The 22,665-nt window shown below is 38.8% G+C and overlaps 4 protein-coding genes across 4 annotated transcripts; 3 read left to right on the plus strand and 1 right to left on the minus strand.

Annotated features, from left to right (window-relative positions):
* The first annotated feature begins 780 nt into the window (after positions 1–780).
* On the plus strand, positions 781–3,549 carry LOC132798330 (trehalose-phosphate phosphatase). The gene is made up of 3 exons (XM_060810142.1): positions 781–1,195; positions 2,538–3,159; positions 3,228–3,549. The coding sequence occupies exons 1-3, from the start codon at positions 1,131–1,133 to the stop codon at positions 3,357–3,359; spliced, it is 819 nt and encodes a 272-aa protein (XP_060666125.1). The 5' UTR covers positions 781–1,130; the 3' UTR covers positions 3,360–3,549.
* A 1,450-nt stretch (positions 3,550–4,999) lies between these two features.
* Positions 5,000–9,801, plus strand: LOC132796329 (uncharacterized). Its single transcript, XM_060807473.1, has 4 exons — positions 5,000–5,160; positions 5,226–5,550; positions 5,620–5,806; positions 9,302–9,801. Exons 1-4 carry the CDS (start codon positions 5,096–5,098, stop codon positions 9,553–9,555), a joined length of 831 nt encoding a protein of 276 aa, XP_060663456.1. The 5' UTR covers positions 5,000–5,095; the 3' UTR covers positions 9,556–9,801.
* On the minus strand, positions 9,709–10,602 carry LOC132796339 (SOSS complex subunit B homolog). Its single transcript, XM_060807484.1, has 2 exons — positions 10,397–10,602; positions 9,709–10,334 (listed from the first exon to the last, which is right to left on the minus strand). Exons 1-2 carry the CDS (start codon positions 10,475–10,477, stop codon positions 9,861–9,863), a joined length of 555 nt encoding a protein of 184 aa, XP_060663467.1. The 5' UTR covers positions 10,478–10,602; the 3' UTR covers positions 9,709–9,860.
* Positions 10,603–10,947: 345 nt separating this feature from the next.
* Positions 10,948–22,160, plus strand: LOC132789618 (histone acetyltransferase KAT7). Its single transcript, XM_060797732.1, has 7 exons — positions 10,948–12,672; positions 12,727–12,884; positions 12,943–13,315; positions 17,480–17,585; positions 21,229–21,386; positions 21,703–21,798; positions 21,859–22,160. The coding sequence occupies exons 1-7, from the start codon at positions 11,167–11,169 to the stop codon at positions 21,973–21,975; spliced, it is 2,514 nt and encodes an 837-aa protein (XP_060653715.1). The 5' UTR covers positions 10,948–11,166; the 3' UTR covers positions 21,976–22,160.
* Positions 22,161–22,665: the final 505 nt, after the last annotated feature.

Below are 22,665 nucleotides of genomic sequence, written 5' to 3' on the forward strand. Positions count from 1 at the left end.
TATAAATAAAAAAAAATAGATAAACATTTGGCGATTGTTTGTGGCGAATATTAGAAAAATATAGCGAGAAAAAACATGTTGTTTTTAAGTGGCAAGGAAATGGAAAATTTTACGAATATAATTTGCTACTTTAATCAATGAAATGGGTTTAAAACACAGCTACCCTCTAGAGGAGAAATCACGTGAAGCACAACAGGCAACTGAGATTGGGAATCGCTGCAAGCTGTGCCTATATTTAGAAGGCGTCTGTCTAATCTCATCGATGCGAGGCACGTAACAAATATTTGTGGCAATTACGACAAACAAAGGCTGAGGCAGGGGGAAGGCAGTCAAACAGTCAGTCAATCGTTCAGTTAGTCATTTACTCAGACAAACTCCCGCTGTGGGGATTATGCTTGTGTCAATGGGATTAGCGCATTGTGGAGTGAAGGAAATATGGAAAATTACATGAGTAATTAACCTCGAGAGGGGATTCTTTATTGCAATGAACTTGAGGCAAACAACTTGTTGTTGTTGTGGGCGCAATGCCCCAAAAGGCGGCATGCAACGAAGTAGCCACGAAGTCGACGCGTGGCAATTGCATTGCGTACGATGAGTAATGTGTGTGTAATGTCTTTGTCTCCCTTCATCAATAAAACAAAAACAATACAACAACAACGCAGTGCAAATATGAATTCAATTCGGGAAATGTGAACAACGACAACGTCGAATTTTGCTATATAAAAACTCAGGTCAGGAGCGAAAGTAGACAACAGTTAACTAGCAGAGCTCTCAAGGGACAGGTAACAACACGAATACAACTGATAATCGCAATCGATTGCAAAGAAGTTTGAGAGCAAGATCAGGCAAAAGAGAGAGGGGAGAAAACTAAGCAAACTGGAAAAGAGATTAGCTGAGCTGAGCGAGAGATTTGTTATCAGCTAACCCGGCGATTTTAAAAGCAAACCTCAGTCAAGCAGCGATTCACAGTTCCGCTTCAGCTCTCAACGAGACAACAACATTTCAGCTAAAATATACTTTGATCAATTTCAGTGCTATCACAACAACAACAACAATTCGCAGTACTTCGACTCATATTGAGCTTAATTTGCTTCACAAGGATCATTCAAACAACAACAACAGCTGACATCATGCCTGAGAAACAAGTTGCACCTGTCATCAGTCGCCTGGAGGAATTCGAACAGAATCTGCCCGGGTAAGTTACGGATTGATTAAATCATCCCCAGCCGTAATCATCTTTGTCATTATCACTATCAATGTGACCTTGCGACCAAGCAAGAGAAAGAGACAGAGACAGAGAGGAAGTCATGTAATAGGGAGATTGCTGATAATGCGGATTAGGAAAAGTGAGAGAGAGATAATTACAGCAAGTAGGAAAGAGTGAAAGAAAGTTAACAATGATAGCTGATAAGCACATATAGATATTTCAATATTTTTATAGAGTCTCTCTATGATAAATGTCTATATTACAGTCGATTAAAACAAAAGACAGCAGTCAATGCTCAACTTTAAGTGACCCTTGAGCTAATGAGTTTCGTAAGAAAAATTCAGCTGCTAAGCATACATATAGAGTATAGATATTCGTATTGTAGAAAAGAGAATATAGCGAATACATACTTTTTAATAATATTAAAGTTTACAGAGGCAAATCAAAACAATTAAGAAAGCTGTTGGAAACTAGCTACCCATTTTGAATAAATCAAAACAATGCAAATATATACTTAAACATACATTAAATATGACCTTCGGTATATTTAGTATTTTTGCGGTATATTACTGTACCGCACTGTTTTGCTTCTTCCTGTTACTTTCATTTCCTGCCGGCACAATGTTATAATACCCTTTTACCCTATGGGTACCGGGTATTATAAACACAAAGCAATATTTGACTGAGCAAGACCCTTAATATAAATTCCACAAAAGAAAATATACTAATAATGTAAAGCGTGATGAACTGTAAAGATACCGAGTACAGAAATGTTTTAACAAGTAAGAAGGTTTTTTTGTAGAGAGTGCTTTATTATACTGTGTTCCCTCTTCCATTATTATTTCACTATAAACGAATTGCAAGTTGCATAGTTTCTCTTTGTTAAAAAGAAATGTGAATGAACATGGCTAAATCACTCGAATAGTGTCAAAGATTTCTCATCCATAAAGATACGTCCTAACCTAATATAAATGGACGTAAGCTACAAAATTAGATAAAATGAGAATAAATAAAAATGCAATTGAAAAAGGAATATAATGCACGAATACTTAAGGAATAACATTTTGCAACATATCCAAATTTCATTGCTTCTCGTCTAAAAAAAATCGTAAAAATCGCCTTAATTTAATTTCCATATGATTAAATTGAAGATTAACATTCTGTTTTTTATCAGATAAAAAAGCAAAAAATCTTAATTTCCATATCACCAAATTGAAGCTTGACAATTTTTCTAAGTTATCAGATAGAAAAGCAAATAAACCTAGAGTTTACCTTTTTTAAAAACCTTAAAAAAAATGGCTTAATATATTTCCCTCCATTTGCCTTTCAGCTATCTGAACACACATTCGAAGCTGGCCATTCTCCTTGATTACGACGGCACCTTGGCGCCCATTGCATCGAATCCGAGCAAGACCAAAATGCCCGTCGAACTGGAGGCGATACTCCACAAGCTGGCCAAGCATCCGCAAATCTTTCTCGCCGTCATCTCAGGACGTGCCCTGAAGGATGTGCAGGCGCATGTGAACATCGATGGCGTCACCTATGCCGGCAATCACGGACTGGAGATCGAGTATCCCGATGGATCGCGACACGATTACGAGTTGCCCGCAGACATTAAGAAGAACTACACGGCGATGGTGCAGGAACTGAAGCAAAAGGTGGAGAAGAATGGAGCCTGGGTGGAAGATAAGAGGGTCTCCCTCACTTATCACTATCGCGATACGCCCGTCGAGTTGAAGGATGAACAGAAGCGTTTGGCCACGGAGATCTGTCAACGTCACGGCTTCAGGGCGAATCAGGCTCATGAGGCCATTGAGGCAAAGCCGCCAGTTGATTGGAACAAAGGCGAGGCGGCTCTTTACATACTCAAGAGCAAGTTTGGCCAAGATTGGGCGGAACAAGTTCTGGTTGTGTTCGCTGGCGATGATACCACCGATGAGGATGCCATGAGAGTGAGTAAAGAATACTTTCCTAAGCTTCAACTTTCCTTAACTCATCTTCTTATCATTCTTTTCTTTAGGTGCTCCAAGGCTTGGGCAGATCCTTCCGCATTGCAGCCGATGACAAAATCCAAACCTTTGCCGACTTCCGTCTGCCCAAACAGGATGTAATGACTGATCTCCTCCAGTGGATAGCTCGCGTCTATGCCTAGAAATATGAATACATGAATTAATTGCTTAGTTATTTAATGAATTTACTCGTATGTGTAAGCTCCAATGTGAAGTTTAATTTTAAATGTTGTTAGCTTTATTTACAAACAATTAAACAACTTTACATTTAGTTGATACACTTTAACACATAATTTTGTATATAAACAATTCAAACTGTTTATGCTAAAAATACGTAAATTCCTTTTTTGCTTTTACATTTTACAAAGTGCGAGGCGGGGAATTTGAAAGAAGCGTGAAATTACAATTTTACAGAGTATTTAAAATTAAAATTTTAAAATAAACTCAACAAAAATTTAATTGAAATATCATGCCAAAAGCTTGATAACTGAAAATTTATTTACAAATTTAAAATAGTTTTATAGTTAATAGTAAAATTTACTTATTTTTGTGACAAATTTGAAAACATTTCTCATCGTTAAAAACATATTTAAAAGGCTTGGACATTTATGGTCTGCGATAATAGTTTCTTGAATTTATTACAATTACTTAATTAGAATATATTTAGCATTATTTTTCTTTATATTTCTTTTTTCTTTGTCTGCACGTTGTTTTTAAGTCTGTGAAAGCAGTCTAAAAATAATGCAATTAATTTAGCAAAATATATTATTTCTGATATATAATAAACACATGTTATTTATGCATTCTTTAAATTAATTTAAGCAAGGAAAGCGTTGGCAGAACAACGTTTCTCCAGGGCATTGATGCGGCGCTTGTTTTAAATTACGTATACGTAATAAATTACACATACGCAAAAGTTAATGAATTAACCATAATAAATTAAATACAACTTTATTGTTTACTGTTTGTTCATTGTGTGTTTCTCTACTTCCTGCAGCTGTTTTTCCTCCAACAATGCCGCTCTCTATACTTAAGTTTCACTGTAGCTACTAGAAATATTTCGACTGTCTGATTCAAATTAAGTTATTATTAATACTGTATACCTTAATGTATTTCCGACACTGTTTCTGCTTTTTCTCTCTCTCTCTCTCAAATGTGTGTCACTCAAGCGGAGGCTTCACTGTGTCAGTGATGCCAACCCAACAAAAAGACAAACAAACAAAATAAATAGTTCAATGCAAAGGAAGTGTCGGCGGTTGTGTAAATGATCATAAAATGTTGCCCAAACACTCGATCAATGAATGAATGAATGAAAACGCTGTCGGGCAGCTGTCTAAGTGAGTCAAAATAAATCGCTAGACACAAAACGAATGTGAATGTGAGTGTATTCATAGTATTCACATAGTGGGCTAAGAAGAAGTGTGTCAACGGAGATGAGTCCAAAAACCAAAAAAGTGAAACGACCTGAAGACGACAACGACAACCACTCGCTGTATTTACGAGCCTATATCTACACTATATAGATATCGAACTGACGCTATATATACCACACACACACACATATACAGTATATATTCTTGTGTATGTATTAAAGATCCATTATGGTATGTGCTTTTTTATGCGCATATGCCTCATAAATAACGTGCGCTATTACTTGGCCAACGACCAGAGTTGCCACACTTCCCGCACAGAGAGAGAGAGAGAATGGAAGAGAGAGCATCACTTCTTCTTCTTGCTCATAGATGCCTCACCATGGGCCTTTCGCTGGCGCACCTTGGGCATTAGTATTAAGTCGATCGAGGTACGTCCAGCACGTCGCACAGTTTCCGGTAGATAGAATATCTTTTATTTTTGAACTCAACATCAACTCAACTCAACTATGGCTGAGCAGAAGAAGGCACCGCTCTTGAAGAAGGAGGAGGATTACGTCAAGGCTCTCGAGGGGTAAGCTTCAACAGCAATGTGAACTTGGCTAGCAACACTTTTTGAACAATTATCCTGTTGCTTAGCTTCATCACACCCGATCAGGATCAGGTTGTCCTGCTGCTGGATTACGATGGCACCCTTGCTCCCCTCACCGAGGAGTTGTCTGTGATGCCCAAGGATACGGAGATCAACATTAAGAAACTGGCTGCCAATGAGAAAATCTTCATGGTTGTCTTCTCCGGTCGCGAGCTGAACGAGATCAAGAACCACTTGAAGTTCCCCAATGTCACCTATGCTGGCAATCACGGTCTCGAGGTGGAGTACCCATCGGGCAAGAAGTTCAAGATCGAAATGCCCGAAGAGCTGCTCGAGAAGCACAACAAGCTGGTGGCTGAGCTCAAGGAGAAGGTGATTGAGAAAGATTTCTTGAAATTCCTTTCTTATTCTTAATGGAATTTCTGTTTCCCATTACGACAGGTTGTTTGCTCCGGTGCCTGGGTTGAGGATAAGAAGATCTCGGTGACCTATCACTACAAGGGCGTCACCGACAAGCTGAAGGCCAAGCTCATTGCCGAGGCCAAGGGTCTGATTCAGTCCCATGGCTTCCAGCTGATCGAGACTCCCTACGCTCTGGAGGGCAAGCCACGCGTCAACTGGGACAAAGGTTAGTCTGAAGGGGAACTTAAAAAGTTATATATATAGTATATAGATATATAGTATACATATTCGATATATCAATTTGTTTTCGATTGTCAGCCAACTGTTGCCGCCTGTTTTTTGGGCTGCGGCTGTCGTCGGCACCTGTTCGAAACAATTCGATTTTGAACGAGACGACGCTTCGATGATTTAATTATTACCCAAAGTCTGCAGTCTATATAGTATTCCATATATTTCCCCATAGCGCACGGCCGCAAAATTCAAAATTTCACCCCAGAGAGGTGGAATGTGGGCGTCGTCTTCGAAGAGCCCCAAAATGAAAATATCAAAAACAACCGAAATTTCTTGCTCACAAATTTATGTGGCAACTGTCAGCGTTCAAAAATGTTTTCCACTTTTTTTCTTCGATTTCTTTTTTTTTTCCTCTTTCTGTTTTTTCCTTTTTTCTGTCGGCGCCCCTCTTGACAAATACAGCAGAGAGCAAACTGATGTCAAAAGCGCGCCACCTTCTGAATAGACTTGCCTAAAACATATATGTATAAATTTATATATATCACATATATCTAGCTTTCTATGGTCTTTGGGAAATATTTAGTCAGCGCGATGATAAATGTTCAAGTCTCTGCAATTTCTCAGCGAAAAATTTTGCTTTCATTTCGCAAATATTTAATTTTGACTTGTTTTGTCTAGCGTTTGATTTGTTCCTATTTGGAACGTGCAGAGGATATTTTAAATTCCTTACAACACAATTTAAGATATATGTTCTAAAGCAAGTCTAAATATTCTTTATAGACATGGTATTTTTTTAACTTAGTGGTATAAAATGGGAAATTAAATTTGTAATACAGATTTACATAAAATTATTACTATATCATTTCTATATTTATTAATTAATACTGATAAGTTTGAGTTACTAAAATTTTAATTAATCATTTAATGATAGAAAGATGCTTTAGAAATGCTGTAGAGCAATTAATTTCTGGTTGGCAGCGATTTATTTCATGCACTTTTATACAATATTTATTACCCGATTGGCATGAAATTGGCAGACTTTGAATTAATTTCAATTAATATATCCCTGGCATAACATAATCATGTCTACATCGAATGTAATGAATCAGATACATGAAGCAATTATAACGAGGCTATGCAGACAGTTTAAAGAACTCAAACTAAGCGCATCTAATGCGAAACATCTTTAGCTAATGATGCGATGCTTCACATATCATATGCCAATAAATGCTGTCACTATATATATAGTGACGGAACGATCATATTTGATGGTTTTCTGAATGGCATAAGGTACTAAATATATATTTCTGATCACATCCCGTTTTGTAGTCTGTCATGTTGTTAGATCAATCTAAGATCACATAATCATCTTCTTCTGCTGAAGAATGATATTCCATATCTAAAATGGAATGCAATCTGTCGACAGAAACGTCGTTCCAAAATTATCCACAATTCTCGGGGGCGAGAATACGCGACATTTCCAATGAGCCGCGACAAATGTGCATAATTCAAAAGACAACAAAAATATTTACGGCCAACAAATAAAAATTAATTATGATTGTGCCCGCCTTTTGGAGGAGCAATAAATTCCTAGTGGAAAAATATTGCACAAAGCGAAAAATATGAAAATTCAAAAATTTCGAAGATAGCAACAAGAAAAAAGAAAAAAGCGTTCGAAAAAAAGAAAAAGCAAAACAGGCGGTATTTATTATTTCTGTATGAAAAATGAAAAGCTGGCAAGCGCATTTGAAATGGCAACAAAAGCAAGAACCGAAGAGAAGAGAAGAAAGTGGAATTGTTGGTGCCGTCTGAAAAGAAAATGCAATACTTAAATTGATGGACAGAGGGGAGGGAGAGATCGGGACGTCTAATGCGTCATCAATTAAACAAAAATGTAGCGTTAATAGCGAACAAAATAAACAACAAGCAACACAAAGCCAGCATAATTAAAATAATGAAAAAAGGCAAACACACTCAACACACACATATTATTCTATTATATAGTATGCAAAGATATAGTATGTATATAGTGACGGTCTGTGGCGAGTTGAATGATTTGAAATTGTGGCTTGCGCACAATTTACTTGACGGGCCGCAGGCCAAACACAATTTGCTCGCTCCACACCCACGCAGCGGACTAAAAATAACGCCTAGAAGATACACACTTAGATATAGACATATAGCATTATAGATATATATGCCCCGATGTGAGATAAATCTCTGCCCCTAACACGGGCAAGTCAACTTCTTATAACACATATAGTATATCTATTCTCATACATATATAGCGAGTGAACGATTCAAAATATTGTGGAAAACTTGTTTATTGCCCGAAGATCCGATTCTCCAGCATCTGCAAGACGTGCATATATCATCAAGGGGGTCCCAAAAACAAATATGCCAAAATAGCTCGAATCTATAGAACATTTTTTTATTAATATAATGCTGATCGCATAAATATAATTAAAATAGGATAAATTGAATAAATGGGCATCAAAAACAATGCCAAAATAGCTGAATTTTTTTAAACATTTTGTAATTATATATTTCAACATCTTTCATGAAATTATTCGTTAATTCATACTGATAAACATATCAATATTACTCCAAAGATAGTTTACCCATTTGAATGTGAGCTCTTTAAAGCTGAAGTGTTTCATAGAAAAGCATTAATAATTTGTAAAACGACTTTAGTTGGTTCCACGAATCTGACAAAAAATAGCCATTCAATTGATTTTCATTAATATAAAAAAAAATGTAAGATAATTCTATTCCTAAATTCAAAAATATTTAAATATTAAGTTAGGACTGGTACATCAAAATATCCACTGAAACCTATAGTCTTTTTAACAATGTTGAGCTTACAATTTATAGCACAATTTTATTAAAATATATGCTTAAAAAGCCTTTGCTTAGATTAGACTTTAAACAAGAAACCCTCCAATATCAATATAATTCATAATATTAAGTTACTTAATAATACAATTTACTTAATAAAATTCTATCGGAATTTCAGTTTCAATACAAGTTTAGCCTCAAATAGAAGAGCATTCATATTGATTATTTTAATCAATATTAAAAGATTGAAAGAAATAAAATTAAAATGATTGGTTTCTTAACTTAGCTAATAGTAGTTCAAGTTAGCATATGTATATATATATAACTTTTAACAATTAATATATACTTTTAACAATTAAGATTTCTTTTAAAATAATGAAATATTAAAACGATTTATTGTAGTTGTTGGTACATTAGATATTTTTCTTTAAAATTGAATAAGGATTGTTTTAAATATTTAAAAAAGCTTAAGCCTCAAATTATATATCATAGTAGTACAATTAAAGACTGTTAATTTCCAAACACAACTTTTGGTATTTATTATATATGACTTAATGTAAATATAACTTTTATTTAAAATCTTCTTGGTTCTAAGTACATTATAAGCTTATCAAACCCTTCTTACCGTTTTTCGATTCTTATATATTTACAGGAGAGGGTGCCAAGATGATCCTGGAGAAGCACTTCGATGCTGACTGGGCCAAGAACCTGAAGATCATCTATGTGGGTGACGACACCACCGACGAGGATGCCATCAAGGTGCTGCACGGCATTGGCAAGACCTTCCGCGTCTCGGAGCTGCCCACGCTGAAGACCTATGCCAACTATCAGATCAAGACCGTCGAGGAGGTTGGCTGGCTGCTGAAAGCTGTTCAGGCCAACTACGAGAAGAAGAAGAAGGCATAAGCATTGCGGGCCACAGCTCTAAGCTTAAGCTAATTCCACACATACACACACACCACACACATGCACACATCAACACAAATACACATATGTAGAGTTGTCTTGTATTTCATACTATTTATGATTATGATTATTACCAATTATTTATTATTATAGATGTTTTGTATGTCAATCTCTCGTCCCTTATTTTTCTGTTTTATGTTTTCTCTACAAAATTCGCAATAAACTTGTTCATATAATTTAATAATATCCTTCCTATGCATTTGTCTTAAAATATTGCCCTAAGATTCGTTCGTTTCCTTTGCATCTTATCGTCGATCTCCCTTCATTGCGCCAGCTCGCGCTGCTCCAGTGCGTCCTCCTCGTCCTGCTTGCTTCACAATCGCTGGCGGCACCACGGCAGGCGTAGCATTTACAGCTGGTTGCACAGCGCCCGCAACAACGCCAACTGGTGTCGCCACCGGCGTCTGGACAGCGACCATGTTGCCAGTTTGTGGAGCTGCCGCTTGAGGATCGGTACGTTTGGGTTCGCTCATGTTTAGCGCCTCGTTGAAGATCATACAGAACTCGCCGATCTTAAAGACTTCGCCATTCTTGCCCGAATACAGAGTGAGGCAGTGACGCCAAATCGACGCATAGCCTTTGGTCAGACGAACAATGTCGCCGGGTGCAATCAGCTTGCCGGGCTCATCCCAAATGGAGACATTAATGCTGGCGGTGGGATCACCTACTTTGAAATTGCGCACCTCTCGGTTCTCTTTCGTCACTGTTGCTACGCCAACCTGTTGAAATAAAAGGCATGTTATTAAAAACACTAATAAACAAATGCCAACAAGTTGTCAACCTCGAGTACAATGAATATCACATTGATATTCTTCAAACCGGGCTTAATATCCTTGATGGGAATGCATTCTGCGTTGTACATTATATTTCTAGTGCTCTGTATTGGATTTACTTAATTTAAGTAATTGTTAATTTGCAATTTGATTTATTTTTTCTTATTTGACGCTAACAAAATTATAAAATGCATATAATGAAAGAGGCGCAACAAAACAGCTGACCAGAAAATATACTAGTTTACAATGCCGGAAAATATACTACGGCCTCACTGACTTTGCTCCTCACTTGTGATAGTGAAGTGTAGCAGTGAAGTGAATAGTGACTGCGACGAAATTCACATTAAAAATGAAAGCTATTACAAACTATTAAATAATTCATTTAATTTTAATTAAAAGTGAACTTTAATTAAATAAACCAAATTACTTACTTTTCATTCAACAATTCAGCTTATTTAGTTATCTTATATGATTGTATGCAGGCCTCGTATTTGTAAAACTAGTATATAAAATGAGTTGGTATATTTCATGAGAATATTTAATAATTGTAACTGTGGTCACTCAGCACACAACAATAACTTAATTGTGCATTGCTGTGCAAAAATAAAAGCAAACAAAATATTGCAAATTGATGCATAATAACTAAAGCAACAAATACAAACCCAAGTGCATCGTGAAATACATGTCATCAGTCATCGTTTACTGCAAAGCAACAATTAATTACGGGTGCGTAAACCATTGAAAAGACAAGTATTTACCTATTGTTTACCACACAAACATGGAAAGTGGCAGCAGCTCAAGTTCCACTTCGGGCAGCACAACATCAAGCGGCTCATCCAGTTGCACAGACACAGGCAGCTCTTCAGATAGCGATTCCAGCAGCTCAGATGTGCCACGCGCCGAGGAATCTAAACCACATCCCGCAAAACAGCCTCAAAACCCTGTTAGACGCAAAATACCAGCACCGCCTTCAGCCGACAATGAGAAGCCAAAGGCTACTGGGAATAGCAATGCTGCATTGGCAACGGCGGCGAGCAAAGTACGTTCTGTGGTGGCCGCCAGCAATCAGCGCAATGGCGGACTGTCCAGCGATGATGATGACGATGACGACGATGATGATGCGCCGCCAGCCAAAAAAAATGCGCGCACAGTAAACAATTCAGTGGCACGACGCAAGCCCTCGACAAGCACAGCGCCTAAACAGACAACAGGAGGAGGAGGAGGAAGTGGAGCAGCAACAAGTAAAGCGACACAGCCAGCCAAAGCTCAAGCGCAGCGCAATGGCGACAACAATACTAAGCGTCCCTCGCTGAGCAGCAGCTCTAACAGCACCGATGATTCGGCGCATCGTGGCGACACCAAAAATGGACGCAAAGTGCCGCTGAAGCTGGCGAGCACAGCCACCGCAGTGCGCGCTAAACAAATGCGCGCCAAAGCGCTGCAAGCCAAGACGAGCAATAGCAACAGTAACAACAACAGCAATAAAAATGGACCAAGGCGCGGCAAGAGCAGGAGCAGCGATGGCAGCGACGATTCAGAGAGCGGCTCAGGCTCGGAGACAAGTTCGATGAGCGAATCGGAGGCTACAGACTCAAGCAATTCCTACAGCTCACAGCCGGCGACGGGAAAATCGAATGCCAAAGGCAAGCGAGGAACAGCAGCAGCAGCTGGAGACAGCGAGGAGGAACGCAAGGATAAAGCGAATCCCATGCGCAAGTTAACCCGCTCACTGAGCATGCGGCGCTCCAAGCAACAGCAGCAGCAGGTCAAGCCAGGCAGCGAAACGGAATCAGATGCGGAAATGGAGCAGGAAGATGACAAGAGTCGTGTGCTGTCCAAGAGTCCTGCGAAGAAATCATCCACAACAACAGCAACAGGTCTCAACAGCAGTAAATGCAAGGTGAAGAAGGAAAGCAGCGTCTTGAGCTCCATAAAATCACGACCTGTGTCGCCGGCGCTTCAGCTGGAGAAGAAGTGTCCTATAGAAGGCTGCGACTCCTCAGGTCATTTGAGCGGCAATTTGGATCGTCATTTTCTGCCCGAAGCGTGTCCCATTTACCACAACATGTCCGCTTCGGAGTGCAAGGAGCGTGCCAACGAACGCAAGCTGCGCAACGAGCAGCGTTTAAAGTTTCCACCCGTCAGCAACAGCAATTCGAGCACGCCGGGCAATCAGCACAGCAATCCCAAGACGTTGACGCCCGAGCAGCGAGAATTTCTGGCCAAAATACGCGAATCTCGTGCCAACTTTCGACCAATTAGCAGCAGCTTTTTAAATGATAAGGTAGAAGAATTGTATTTAATGAATTCTTTAGACTAATACCCTAATATCTTGCAGGTGAAGCTGGATAAGGACTGCACGGATGAGGATCGCGAACCGAATCTGGCGGGCCTGGTGCCCGACTATGATTTGCAACTGTTTCGCGAGGCTCAAGCACAAGCTTCGGAGCGAATAGAGGATGAACTCAAGGATCTGCCCGTTGGCAAGGGCATCAAGTAGGTGTCATCACTAACTTCTTCGATTTTGTTACTCAACCTTTCTCTTCTCTTTTAGATACATCAGCATGGGCAAGTACAAGATGAAGGTGTGGTATCAATCGCCCTATCCCGATGATGCTGCCCGCCTGCCCAAAATGTATATCTGTGAGTTTTGTCTGCGCTATCAGAAATCCGAGACGGGCATCAAACGTCATGCCCAGAAATGCGTCTGGCGTCATCCGCCAGGCGATGAAATCTATCGCAAGGGCAAACTGCAGGTGTGGCAAGTGGATGGCAAACGTTACAAGCAATACTGTCAGCATCTTTGTCTGCTGGCCAAGTTCTTTTTGGACCACAAAACATTGTACTACGATGTGGAGCCATTTTTGTTCTATATCATGACGTTGGCCGATGTCGATGGCTGTCACATTGTCGGATACTTTAGCAAGGTGAGAGAGAATTTTAAATTCAGAAAAGTACTTATCTAAATATTTTACATATAAGAGAGGTTAATCAAAAGGAATATTTATCTGCTCATTATTTCCATTGTTTTTCAGTTATTACTATTATTTTATTTTATTATTATTATTATTTTATTATTATCATTATTTTATTTTATTACTTTTATTATTTTATTTTATTATTATTATTATTTTATTTTATTAATATTATTTAACGAATTCCTTAATGCAATGAGATGAACCGGAACGCCTCTAGGCTATAAAGGTTTTGGGTTTATTTCATATTGGAATGGTTCTTACCCATTATTTCTAGTCTTTACTTGAACATCGAGTTTTGAGCTAAAACTGCGAATATTTTAGATTATTGTGAATTGATTCAAATTGTCTATATGCGGAAAACTTTCCTCTATTCTTCATATAGAATAAATTTCTAAATAAAAACCATAGAATTATTTACTAACAATAATGTTAAAATGTTACAAATCTATTATTCTTTATAATAGTGATTTGTATTGTCAAGTTTATTATCTCATTTTTCTATATATTTTAAACTACGTAAACGTGCTTTATTTTGTTCAAATTTAATGTTAGCTTTAGCACTCGATGGTCTCAGTTTAAATTCTTTAAGAAAATCTTCATTGTTTTCTCAGTACGAAAATCAGAATTAATTTGTTGCTTATCTGTCTGCACTTTCTCTCAAAATGGAATTGCCAAAGTAATGAATAATATGGTATTCTTCTCTACTTTAATGATTTCAGACTTTTGCAGAAAAGTATTTAAGTCAATTATGGCAATTATCTTTTAATAGAAACAAAGTTTAACAAATATTTTGATTAACTCCCCCCTTTCGGATAAATATATGGATTATATCCCTTGGTTGGGGACTGAGCTTAATTTCTTATTGGAAGCATTAAGAACTATAGTTGTTATTTGCAATCAAATTGAATAATACCATTTCACAGTTTTATGATTCTTTTGTGTCTGCTGCCAGAGCAGAGAGAACAGGGCTCAGCTTAGACAGACTTCCCAGGCCTCAGACTCAGAGCCAGAAACAGAAGTAGAACCCAGAACCAGACAAGCCAAGCTGAAAGCCCAGATGAAGAGGGGAGGTGTTAGGTGTTGCATGTGGCATGTGGCATGTAATACATAGAGGCTGGCAACAGAGAGACAGACAGCTCTCTATACTATGCTTTATACTCGCTACTACATGCCAGACAGCAGTTGGCATTCTTGACCATACCCAAAAATTGTTTTGTCAACTGCGTTGAGATGTTGCTCCAGCTTCCAGCTCCAGTTTTAGCTGCTGCGGGTAAATAAGCTGCCACTATTGGAGGCGTGCCACATTTCCCCAGCAACCCCCCAAAAATACAAACGAAAAAACGAGCAAACAACTAGTAGAAGACCGACAACAGCAGCAGCATCGGCAGCAGCAGCATCAGCAGCTGGGCAAAATAAGAAAGAAATCGAAATAAAAACAAAATACGACGACGATGACGACGACGAGTTGTATATTGTCTGCCATGTGCACGAGGTTTCTTGACCTCCCCCTGAACGTGGCAACGAGTCTGCGGACTCCCAACTCCATTCGATTCCATGTTGCAAGCTCTGACTGCATACACAAGTTTTTTGGGCGCTCCCAGAGACTGGGTTTGTGTTACAAATTGCGCATGTCGCGCATAGCTCCCAGTTTGGAGTTGGAGTTGCTGCTGGGAATCGTAGTCCGGAGTACAACGCAGTCTGTGTATTCCATTCATCCCGAACTCAGACCAGGAGCTGCAGAATCAGCAGCTGGTTTCACACACCACACTGAGAGAAATAGTCAATGCATATGCTGCTCATTTGCTAAATTCTTATAAACGAATGGATTTTGACTTAATACCATTAACAGAATGACGTATTTCTGTTCTTTATTGAAATCATTTCATTTTTTATTAAATACTAATGTTAGTTCTACTTAAACAAGCTCTGCTGAGACTTCCCAACATTATACAGTATATTATAGAGCTGATAGTATGTAAAAACACCAAACCCTAATCTGTTATTCTAACTGCTGATTCATGGTATGACACATTCTATAAAAATTGCATTTCGGACTTTCCATACTAGACTTCAATTAATCATGCGTTCAAAACTCTTGATTCGGGCAGAATTTGTTTCTATCTTACAATAGTTTAGATTCTAAAAAGGGGTTTTCCACCACAACAGTTTTAAATGTTAGTCACCTAATTTGGAAATATTTTTGCCCAAGCTAAACTTGTTTTTAAATAGAATAAATTCAGCTGTATTTGCTTTTGTATTTTATTTTTGTTTTTTAGTTATTTAAGAAAATATTTTATTTTAAATTATCTGCATTTTATTAAATTATTCAGATTTTGCTTCTAATTATTTATTTATCTAGTTGTTGATTTTTAAAGTTATTTCTTTATAATTCCGTTTGTTTTAATTTGATGATGACATTATTTGAAAGTATTTATTGTTGTAACATTATTTTCTTTTTGCTTTTTATTGTTTTTTTTTCAAATTTCTATTTGCCTATTGTAGACCCCTACAATGTTCTTATTGATCTAGTTTTATTCATTATTCATACATTTTTAAATGTTTGTAGTTATTTATTTTTAATGGCTTATTTCAATTATCGATTTCTTGCCAATGAATAAATATATCAATTTATTTGTTTTCATTTTTTTTTTCTTATTTATTTTTTATAGTGGATTTTCTATTTTAATTTAGGTTAATTAGTTTGGGTTATTTAATTTATTTTTATACAAATATCTATTAGAGATTTGTGATGTTATATTTATTTATCTTGTTTCAAATTCTTGACTTTGGTTTAATTTCAAGGGTTTACTTTAATTTTAGTCTTTTGTAGACCTTGAACTTTAAAATATAAGATAGCGTAACAGACCTAAAGGCCTTATCTGCAACTTTCTATAGTATATATGTTCCTGATCAGCATCTGTAATCAAGTCAGTATACTCTTGTCTGTCTGCTGGAACACACCTAGTTGTCTCTCTCCCCATGTGTACGAGTTATTTGGGTATCTGGCTTCCCTCACTCGCTTGCCTGCTTATTTTCGGCAATGCTCCAGCTCCGGACTGCGAGTTCCCAGTCTCCCGAAATTGCAACATGGGCATCAGCCCAGACAGCAGCCAGACATGGCGGATTGGGGCAGGAAGATACGCTGCCAGTCGACACTGGATGCTGTCGTCGTTGCCATCGTTGTCGTCGTTGTTGTCGCTGCTGCCTGGGCGTATACGATTGAGGTCGTGCACCTCGCTTGGTCTCTCGTGCGCCTGCTCCAACTCTGTGATCCCCCCTCACATCTGTGCACATCTCCTCGCTCCCTTTTGCATATGTGCGTTCCCAGACATCATGGCAGACGCTGCAAAACAAAGCAGCAAACCAACAAAAAAAAAAATGCTCATCGTACATAAATGTATTTCCGAATTGCGAATTGTGGATTTGGGAATTGTTGCCTTTCGGGTCGGGTTCACACCCAAAAAACGCCGTAGACATCGCCGCATTTTTTGGCAGTCAGCAGTCCCAGCCGCTGAAATCTTCCTTTCCCCACCTGCTTACCCAGTCAGCAGTTGCAGCAGTTGGGTTCGTCTCTTTGTCGTCTCGTCTCGCATCGCGTTGCGTTGCGTATGAATCCCCACCGACTTATGTATGTATCACATATATATATATATGTATATATATATACCATAGCTTCACTATATAGCTTTATAGATATGTATACGCAATGCACTCCATCTCTTTCTCTATCTTTCTTTCCCTTTCCGTCTCGCTTGCTTTCTTTGTCTGGCCCATCGATTCGTCGCGTGGTCATTGAACTCCCGAAAAAGCTAGAAGCGATAAATGACAACCCCCAACCAAAGCTGTCTGACACTTTGTCTGCCATACGCTCTATCTGTCTGCCCGTCCGTCTGTCTGCCCGTCCGTCCGTCTGTCTGTCTGTCCACTTGCCCGTGTGTGTGGCCTTAAGCATTTATTGTTATTGATTTAATTGTCATATTATGTTTAAACTAATGTTGATTTTTGTCCCTTTTTTGTTTAGCTGTCCATTGACTTAATTTGTTCGATTTTTTTGCGTTAAGCTTTAATGTCCACTTGCTAATCGTTTATTCATTTTTTCTATCGATTTTTCAGCATATTCCATTCCTGCAGGAAAAGAACTCGTTCTATAATGTTTCGTGCATTCTAACCTTGCCCCCATATCAGCGCAAAGGCTACGGCAGACTGCTCATCGATTTCAGTAAGTGAATGGGGTAATTATTTAAGTTACTTTAGCAACAACAAAAATAACAGCTTAAAGCTGCGTGTCAATGTTTTGAAGAATCGGGAAGTTTTAAGTTGGTTTTTTAAAAGCTTGAGAGAAGAAAATATATAGATCGAAGTTTATAAAGTAAAGCTTACTTCTAAAGTTATTGTAATAAAAAAGAAAAGTCTGCATTAAGCTGCAAGTTCTTTTGAAAACTATAAAATTACTTTATTTTTTGTTATTGTAATGTTCTTCCAAAGCTAATTGCCTCGATATTTCATTAAGTTAACTTATCAGTAGCTTTCAAAATACTGCATCAACTTAATTTAGTTTACCTGTCTTTCTATCTATAGATAAGTTGCGTTATAAGGCAAGCTTTCGAAGCTAAGTTAAGAGTTAAAGTATTTGAATTGAAATGTAAAGCTCATTATTGGAAGTATTGGGAGTTATTTTAAAACTTTCCGTTTACATAGAACTACTCTCTTCATCCTAAGTTTCAGAATATATGTTTTAATTGTTTTCAATTTTTTATCTTATTGTTGGACTGCATTATAATTTCATATGATTATATCTATCTTATCTATGAAGCAATTAAATTTGAAACCACTTGTGATTAATCCAAAAGAGATAAAATAGTTGCATGAAATGCAGAAATCTTTAAAATTATTGCTGCAGCTGCTTAACAAGTTTTCCGCAAATTTACTTTACAACTTAATGACAGTATTTAGAACAAAAGAGAAGAAGCAAATTGAAAATATTTGCAGATTAATTATAATGAGACTAGGCTATCGATTTAAGTGGTGGCTGAGTGAGGTGTGTGCGTGTGAGTCATGGCAATATATGCATGTGTGTGTGAGTGTGTGTGTGTGTATGTCTAGTTGTATATATTATTAGTGTAGTTAGTGCAATATAGTTAATCATCATTGCATGAGAGAAGTCAACATGCCAGGCTCAGCTGAGTTGAGCTCAACTCCATTCGAGCTTAGCTTTCCATGCTGCAGTGCATGCAATTTCTGCATCAATTAAATGTAGACTCTACACACTGTGTAGACCAAGGTCTGTCTGCAGGTGTATCGATATATATCTATCCCTCTCTCTCTTTCTCGCTCTCATTGTGTAATGCATGGGCATAAGTAATTTTTATCGTTATACCACCACCGAAATTGTTTAAAATTAATCCGCCTTTGAAACGGCCAAAGACAGCGCCAGACAATAAAGAAAGAAAGAAAAGGAAAAAAAAAAGAATTACCCCCAGACCAAAGCTGAGCAGCACTTGAGTCATAGTCACATTGCGGCTTGGTTGAATGGCAACGCCGCGGCGTCGGTCTCTATGTACAAAGCCTCGATACACATGCAATGCGGGTGTCCAAGCACAGTCGAAAAGCATTGACTGATGACTGGGCAGAAGGGGGCGGCGTAGGGGGCTAACGAACGAAACGACATTGACCTTACACACGCACACACACAAAGGAATGCAGAACAAGGAGTAGGAGAGCAAAAGCAAGCCAGTGCCTTGAGAGAGAGTGTGTGTGAGTGTGGTGAGCTTTAGCTAAAGTTCGGACAGAGTGCGAGAGCAAACAGTTTTCGTCAATGTTAACAACACCCAGGCAAAGCCGAATGTGTGGCGTTTGCCCTTTTGTAACGGACTGTAGCTGTCTGCTCTGTCTGTCTTCATGTCTGCCTCATTAGCACAAAACGGGCGAACAGCCATTAGAGCGAGATGGCCATACAAGCACATAATACATATACATAGCCAGGTGTAATAACTGCATGCACGCAAATATGCAAATGTGAAGGTTGAAGAAGGAACGGGGCGGGAGTAATAATTTTCGAGCAGTTTGAGCAAGGGTCGCCTATGATGTATGGAGTCTCTGCCGCCGTCGCCGCCCTTATCTACCAGGGCTAATGTATTAATTAATGAAATCAAGCCCACAACCGCACAAAGCATTCCAAAAGTTGCAGCCCCGGAAAAAAATGCCAAAAACAACAAATAAAAATTTCAGCTGGCGCTTAAAGCTGGCAACAACAACAAAAAATGCAAAACTTTTGCAGACGACGACGACGACGTCGAAGAAGAAGCAGCAGCAGTAACACAAGCATCGCAATTGGCGGCAGACAACAAAGGTCAGCACAGGTCACAATGAAAGGGCGTCGTCCTCTGCGTACCAGAGTCAAGTCTGTGTCTGCCATCAGTAGTCGAGTTGAGAATACCCGGTAAACGAGAGCATTTGCTAATTGCAGCTAGAACAACAATTAGAGCAACGCTAATTGACTACAAACCCTGGCTAAAGTTGTTAATTGTTTCGCAAAAATCTAAACGTATTTAACAGACTCATTGCACATTCAATGCACGCTGCTTTCCATTTATTATACTCGTAGTCGAGACGACTGCTTTACGCCTCTTGGTATGCAACATTGCGCAGTCGGGCCAGCAATGCGAATCGCAAGCATCGATCGATAAAGTCGTCTCGACGTAGCCTCTCACACTCTCACACCCACACAGGACGAGAGTGCAAGACAGAGATGGCAGAGCGAGAGAGATGCGAGAGCAATAGACCGACGGCGGCGGCGACGCCACAGCAAAGAAATCAAAACGCCACCCACTAAAATGAGAACTGTAAACGTGAGTTTTCTACCTTCGTCAGCCGCAAAGCTTTGCACAGCGCATAGTGGGTTTTGTATAAAGAAACTACTTACAGTCAACGAATATTGTTGGCGTTTGTCGGTTTGTGTAAATTTTTCTGCTCTTTTCACATCTATGTATAACAAGAGTTGGCTGGTATGATACCATAAACAATACTAAACCTATCGGTAGACATCTCGGGACATATCGATATGTCAAAGCAACTCAATGGACATCTGTGATCGTGTGCTTTGCTCCACGGTGCTCAATTAAAGTAAATACAAGAACGCTGCTGCGGCTGAAGCTTTCACACGACGCCATAAACGTATGAATTTATGTGTGTGTGTACTCACCCCACTTTACGTTACGCTGCAGGGTTCGCCCGAACCTCAACCAGTTGCAGTTGTGTCTGTCGTTGAGTGCGTCTAGCGTCTGTTTTGCGAGTGTTTGTATGTGTGTGTGTGTGTGTGTGTCGAGTGTGCGTACTGTGTATGTGTCTGCTCTGTTGGATTTTTTTCCCGAGCCTGCCTCAGTGGGTTTTGTGTTGTGAGGGCAACCGACAAACTCGTCCTCGTTGATTTACTTGCTGCACTCATTGTTACTGTTGTTGTGTTATCTAGACTCGAGAATTGTTGCTGCCAGACGACGGCGACGGCGACGTCGTCGAGCTTTTAAGGGGGTTGAGCTTTTTGGGTTGAATGCACGCGAGAACGCTGTTTAAATGCCCGTCGCGCTCGTCATTCAATGTGACCAGTCGCCGTCGCCGTCGTTAACGCCGACGTCGCTGTCGCAGTCGTTCCCCCCACTTGGGACGCACACTTTGCGGAATCCTGTCTAGACACACCACAGAAAACGCTGAGTTGGGTACGTTTCTTTTTTTCTCGGATGGTTTGAGGGCGGGGCAAACTTGGTCACCATAAATAATGCGCCGGAACTTAAAAAGCTAGTGCTATCTATAGCATACTTATGGGCGATGTGTTTAATGCGCTTTTACTATCTATCTGCACTCTGCAGGTTATCTGCTAACCCGTGTAGAGGGCAAAATTGGTTCGCCAGAGAAGCCGCTGTCCGATCTGGGACTCATCTCATATCGCTCCTACTGGAAGGATGTCCTGCTCGACTATCTCTGCAACCGTTCCGGTAACACGCTCTGCATCAAGGATGTATCACAGGTAAAATAAATACGAAGTTGTGTTTAAAAAGGGTTTTTTTTAAGTTTCCTGTCTCCAATTTGTATTTCTAAAAAAATGTAATTCTTCATCTATAACAAAAGATTTTCAGTTAAAAGTTAAAGAATTACTATTAAAAGTTTTAATTCAATCAATTAATAATTAAACAAAGTAAAAGTTACCTTTCAATTAAAATAATCAAAATCAACTCTACAATGACGTAATGTAAAAATAATTAGTTAAACAACTCTTTTTAATTAATTATAATCGTTACAGTTTCTCCATTATACTCACATATTTATATTTTTGATTCCCACAGGAAATGGCCATCTACTCGTATGATATTGTGAGCACGCTGCAGGCTCTGGGCATGATGAAATACTGGAAAGGCAAACACATAGTTTTAAAGAAGCAGGTGATTTTTAAGAGATCAGCCATCAAAGAATGATTATATTAAAATGCGTGATCTTTGTAGGATGTGCTGGATGAGTATGAAGAGCGAGTGAAGCGACGCGGGACGTTTCCCAAAATCGATGACTCCTGTTTGCGCTGGCAGCCCTTTATACCGATTCAGCCGAGCGAATCGCCATAACCACGTGGCTGGAAGCACGCCCCAGCGTGCTTTGTGGAGTCATCCTAAATTGATTAAGACAACAAGAGATATAGTGCTTAGTATTTGTATTTTTGTTGGTAGTTAATTGATAGTAACATTACGTATAGTGCAAATTCCTCAAACTTTGATTCCGACTTAAATATACTCGAGATGCGAACTAGCTTCGCTTCGTTGAAAAAACAACCGCCGACATCTTGAGATTTACTTCAATTTATACGTGCTACACAAAAGTGTTGGAAGGGTAGAACAAGTTTGTGGCAGGCAGAAAACGTTATATGAATCTTAAAAAGAGATTCTATAGATCCAAAGGTTACCAAGAGCTGCATTATTACATATAAACCAAGCTCTTAAAGCCGTTCATCCATCTGTCTGTCCGTCTAAAATACAAGTATAAAATTAATGTTTTCTGATCTCTTCAGTCCATTCGTATGCCTGTCCTTACAAACCTATGTATGCCTCAGGAACTATTAAATAATAATTGCTAATAGCAATCCACTTTATAACATGTACATATATATCTACTATACTTCTCCTATATCCATTTGCGTGGCTGTCTGTCTGTTCATAACTCAGAAACTATAACATTATCATCCTTATATTTACGTTACAAATATTTTCTTAGAATTATGTTACCAAACTTGAAGCTTGAAGTATTCCAGCGTCGATCAC

This window comes from Drosophila nasuta, chromosome 2L (assembly GCF_023558535.2).
Source record: "Drosophila nasuta strain 15112-1781.00 chromosome 2L, ASM2355853v1, whole genome shotgun sequence".
NCBI classification, from domain to species: Eukaryota; Metazoa; Arthropoda; class Insecta; order Diptera; family Drosophilidae; genus Drosophila; species Drosophila nasuta.